Source organism: Myotis davidii, unplaced genomic scaffold (genome assembly GCF_000327345.1).
Source record: "Myotis davidii unplaced genomic scaffold, ASM32734v1 scaffold299, whole genome shotgun sequence".
Classification (NCBI taxonomy): Eukaryota; Metazoa; Chordata; class Mammalia; order Chiroptera; family Vespertilionidae; genus Myotis; species Myotis davidii.
Genome location: NW_006293088.1, coordinates 5326471 through 5329240, shown reverse-complemented (window position 1 = coordinate 5329240; position 2770 = coordinate 5326471). Strand labels below are relative to the sequence as shown.

At 53.8% G+C, this 2770-nt stretch overlaps 1 protein-coding gene across 1 annotated transcript in view; it reads left to right on the top strand.

Annotated features, from left to right (window-relative positions):
- DRAXIN (dorsal inhibitory axon guidance protein) overlaps positions 1-2770 on the top strand; it is a 12596-nt gene extending 9826 nt beyond the window's left edge. Inside the window, exon 6 of the mRNA XM_015565885.1 lies at positions 2301-2770. Coding sequence (XP_015421371.1) covers positions 2301-2413 — 113 coding nt within the window. The 3' untranslated portion in view covers positions 2414-2770. The remainder of the gene's footprint in view (positions 1-2300) is intronic.

The window sequence follows — 2770 nt, the reverse complement described above, 5'->3', positions numbered from 1 at the left end:
CGGGGAGGGGAGAGGGGATGGAGGCAGCAGGTGTGGAAGATGGGGGGATGCTGGGAAGCTGCCTTCTGGTACTTGGATGCAGGGTCGAGGCCCCATTTCACAGAGGAGGAGACTGAGGTGCAGAGTGGGCAGGAGGCACTGCAGTCCAGGGAGCCCAGAACAGCGTTGGGGCCAAACCTCAGTACTTGGCCTCCAGGTCCAGCCCACCTAAGTGAGGGGACTTGGCCCCTCTGAGCTGCACATGCCCAGTGGTGCCTGGCTGGATGCTCTATGGTGGCCCCTCTGCCCAGGAATCAATCCGTTCCCCCTCCCTCCCTCCCTTCCTCTCTTCCTTCCTTCTTTCCCTCCTTCCTGCCTTCCCTCCTTCCTTCCTTATTTTCCCCCTTCCTCTCTCTCTCCCTCCCTCCCTGGGCCTCAGGTGGGAGGGGGCGGCTTTCCAGGCATCCAAAGGCTCTGTCTACAAACAAAGCCCCATCTGCTCATTTCCGCTGGCCCTCGCACTGGTCGGCTCCATCAAAACTCTTGCTTCCTCCCTGGAGACTCAGGCTCAAAAAAATGAAGAGTGGAAGCGACAGTTCAGGCAGCTCATTAAAGATGGCCCAGGAAGAGATTGCCACACCGGAGGGATCTGGGGGTGTCAGGAACCCTCGTGGGGACCATATCCCAAAACGCTGGACGCAGGGCTCGGAGCTGAAGCCCGGCAGTCGGGGCCAGCCTGGGTTCCGGAGGGTTCCAGAAGGGCTTCTGTGACTACCAACCCCTCCTGCTCGTGAATCCCCTGTCCACTCCCAGGTGTCACTTGTGTGGTCCCTGCTCTAAAAGCCCAGTGACCCAGGTGTCAGCTCTAGGCCACTCAGCACACACTTCATAGCAGCCCCTTTGCCCCTTTACTCTCTTGATGGTGACATAGTGGATCTTAAAGTAGCAAGGTCCTCTCTCTCTGTGGTCACTCCTAACCTGAAATGTAGGGATTTGCTCACTGACTTCTCTTTCAGCCACCATCAAGAGCACGTGGACTTAAATGAACAGTATGTCTACCCATGTATTTCAGGGGGTGCCTGGGACGAAGTGGAGAGGGCCACACCTACTTTAATTAGGTGGGCAGGGAGGTTCCCTTTGAGACCTGAAGGCCATGAAGGAGCCAGCTATGCAAAGGGCTTGGGGAAGGCATTTCTGGCCGAGAGACAGCAAGTGCAAAGGTCCTGAGGCAGGAAGTGGCGGGATATATGGGGAAAAGCAAGAAGACTGAGGTCAGGTTTCCTTTCGAGCACAATAGAGAGCCTCCCGGTTGTACAGGGGAGGGCAGAATCTCCATTCCTTTAAAAAGTTTTTAATAGACTTTTTAAAAAGTCCTCACTTGAGGATATATTTATTAATTTGAGAAAGAGAGAGAGAGAGAGAGAGAGAGAGAGAGAAAGAGAGAGAGAGAGAGGAGGTGGGAGAGGGAGAGAGAATGTGAAAGAGAAATTTGAATTGGTTGCCTCTCGTATGCACCCCAACCGGGGATCAAATCTGCAACCTAGAAATGTGCCCTGACCAGGAATCAAACCTGAAACCTTTTGGTGTACAGGACGATGTTCTAACTAACTGAGCCGCCCGGCCAGGTCTTAATAGATTTTTTTTTAGAGCATTTTTAGGTTTATAGAAAAAGTGTGCAGAAAATACAGAGTTCTCCGCCTACAGTTCCCCCTGTTATTATCTCTCATTAGTGTGGCACACTTTCTACAAGTGATGAGTCGATACGGATACGTTGTTGTTATTATTTTCAAGAAGAGCAGTTTATTTTACATTTGTTGCTTCTAAAAAGGGAGAGAGGGGCATTTATTTGTTTTCATTATGTGTGCATTCATTGGTTGATGCTTGCCTGTGCCCTGACCAAGGATTAAAACCAGAACCTTGGTGCATCTGGACGATGCTCTAACCAGCTGAGCTACCAGTCAGGGTGATGCATTGTTGTTGTTAACTAAAGTCCATAGTGTTTGCTCTTCGTGTGGTACATCCTAACCTAGAAATGTGCCCTGACCAGACATGCATCATGTGATAAATGCACAATGACATGCATCCACCATTACAGTGTCACACAGATAGTTTCATGGACCTAAATGTCCCCTGTGCTCCATCTATTCACCCCTCCTTCCTCCGCACTCAGGCTGCTGTGAGGCGGGTGGGTTGGTTGTAGGGCAGAATAAAGAAAGGCGTGGTGGTGAGAGGGGGCAGGGGTCCCAGAGGGTGTGTAGGGGAGAGGATGGGGAGGGGACTGGTCCCCTGCACCCCTGACCCCCTGGCCTCTCTTTGCTCAGGGCTGCGCTGCTATGCCAAGTTCCACCGGAACCGCAGGGTCACGCGGAGGAAGGGGCGCTGTGTGGAGCCCGAGATGGCCAACGGCGACCAGGGATCCTTCATCAACGTCTAGTGGCCCCGATTGAGGCGCCTCCCCGCAGGCCTGGGGACTGAGCGCTGGAGGTTTGGAGAAGCGACAGTTTGTTTATAACTAGCGGTGGGAGAGCAAATGGGGGACCAGATGTCTGAGGCTGCAGGCCCCGACCCAGGACCTGATCCAGGACCCGCAGCCCCGCGAGGGGAGCGCTGGGGAACTGCCTCTGCCCAGGAGCCGAGCAGCAGCAAGTCCGAAACCCACACCCCTAGGGGACCGGCTGGGCCTGAGCCACTGGTGCCCTGTCCTCCGCGATGGCAATGTCGATAGTGCCCTCTACTGTCCGACCGCAGCACTGCAACAGCTTCAAGTTTTAAAAGTGAAGAGGTTTTTGAA